The sequence below is a fragment of the Chaetura pelagica genome, unplaced genomic scaffold (genome assembly GCF_000747805.2).
Source record: "Chaetura pelagica isolate M959 unplaced genomic scaffold, ChaPel_1.0 scaffold5, whole genome shotgun sequence".
NCBI classification, from domain to species: domain Eukaryota; kingdom Metazoa; phylum Chordata; class Aves; order Apodiformes; family Apodidae; genus Chaetura; species Chaetura pelagica.
In genome coordinates, this window is record NW_009953183.1 from 43,018 (window position 1) to 44,894 (window position 1,877).

The 1,877-nt window shown below is 50.4% G+C and overlaps 1 protein-coding gene across 1 annotated transcript in view; it reads left to right on the forward strand.

Moving 5' to 3' along the window:
* Positions 1–1,545, forward strand: part of LOC104388458 (zinc finger and SCAN domain-containing protein 20-like) — a 25,928-nt gene extending 24,383 nt beyond the window's left edge. Inside the window, 3 exon segments of the mRNA XM_009997326.1 lie at positions 238–304; positions 1,118–1,199; positions 1,202–1,545. Of these exon segments, the coding sequence (XP_009995628.1) occupies positions 238–304; positions 1,118–1,199; positions 1,202–1,545 (493 nt within the window).
* Positions 1,546–1,877: the final 332 nt, after the last annotated feature.

Here is a 1,877-nt window from a genome sequence, read left to right on the forward strand (position 1 = left end):
GGCACCTGCTCCCCCTCCTTCCTCCCCGCCCTTGGTATCTCTGCTCCAGCGCTGCTCCCAGTGCTGCTCTCATTGGGCTCCACAGAGTTCTCCACCTCCCCCTCTCCTCTGCTCCCAGGTTTCCCCTCCTTTCATATCTCAGTGGCAGAGGCTCATCCCTGGTCTCTGATGCGTCGGCCTTGACCAGAGCTGTGATTGCAGTTTTTGGAGATGGGGGAGCTTTACATCTTCTTACAGGGGCCACCTCTGGGTCCCTGCCAACACCCACTTCAAACCAAACCAGAATATCATAGACATCTACAAGGTCTTTTGTCCTAGAAGGAGACCCCTACATTGCCCCAGGAGTGGGGTTGCTGCAACTGGAGGATGCCCAAGTTATCTTGTAGAGGGTAGGTGAAATGGGAGTAGCCCAACTCATCCCCGGAGTGGCTGTCACCCCCAGCACTTCCCAAGGACCCCACACCCAGAGTCCCCCCACTTCAGACTTTTGAATTGTCAGTGTAGCCCCATTTGCCTTGTTAAGAATGGGTGGTGGTGTCCAATTCCATGGGTTATGCCCCCATTTCTCCTTGCACCATGTTTTCTCCCTAAGCAGGTTTGGTTTTCCTCAGCTGCGCTGCAATCACTTGAAGTGCCCTGAGGGTGGCCACAGCTTGAACCAAAATTCAGCTCTGTTGACCCGTTGTTGGATCTATCCAAGTGCCCCAAATGCTGGAGAGCTTTTGGTCATGGTTCAGCTTTGGTGAAACATCATCCAGTCCACGTGTGAGAAGAACTTGGTGAGGAACCCAGGAAAGGGTCAGGATCTATCCGTCCCACCTCCACCATCAGGAGGAGATGCACCCAGCCCATTTCCGCTCATCCATAGTGGCAACTGGCCCTATAGGGGCTGCCTGTTTGAGCCACCTCGTGTCTGGTCCCACAGTGACACCCGTGCCCCTGTGCCATGTCCCACAGCTGCCTCGACTGTGGGAAAACTTTTAACAGAAGATGAAATTTAACCTGGCACCAACGAGTTCACACAGGTGAGAGACCCTTCAGCTGTCTGGAGTGTGAAAATAACTTTGCCAGCAATTCCATGTTAACTTAACACCACACAATCCACATGGGTGAGAAGTCCTACAAGTGCCTTCAGTGTGGGAAGAGCTTCTGTAAGAGTGACTCTTGGATGTGTCACCAACATGTCCACTCTGGGAAAAACCCTACGTGTGTCCCAAATGTAGGAAGAGCTTCGTGTGCACCTTGGGCCTCACCTCTCACCTCCGGGTCCACTCAGGTGAACATCCATACAAGTGTCCTGACTGTGGGAAGTGCTTTGGCAAGAGCTCTTCCTTCATCCACCATTATCGCATCCACACGGGTGAGAAACCCTACACATGTCCCCAGTGCCAGAAGAGCTTCAGAAACTGCTCCTCCTTGTTGAATCATAAGCGACGTCATATGTTTGAATTACCCTTCCACTGCTCCCAGAGCAAGAAGAGGTTTTACCAGAAGGCAGATCTCATTCATCGTGGCATGATTCACCTCAGGTATCACCAAGAATGAAGGGGCACAGTCAAGATCACCCTATTTTCCAAGCTTTGTCCCACTAGTGATGCTTTCTCCAGCTTCTCATGGATCGTATAATGGCATCAGCTCAGGAACCACTTCATGTGGTTCCTACATTTTATTATTTTTGTAATAACATTTTTTTCTTTACCAAAATGAGATTAAAATTAAGTCTTTATCGTAGTGACACCTTCCTCAAGGGACAAAGCAGATGTGTCAGGAGGGACTCCAGCTGTTTTTCAAAGGGGGGAAAATACCCATAGGAAGAGATTTAGGGTGAGTTTGTGAGGGGATATACAAGGAAAAAGGCACAGTGAGGTGGGATTGGG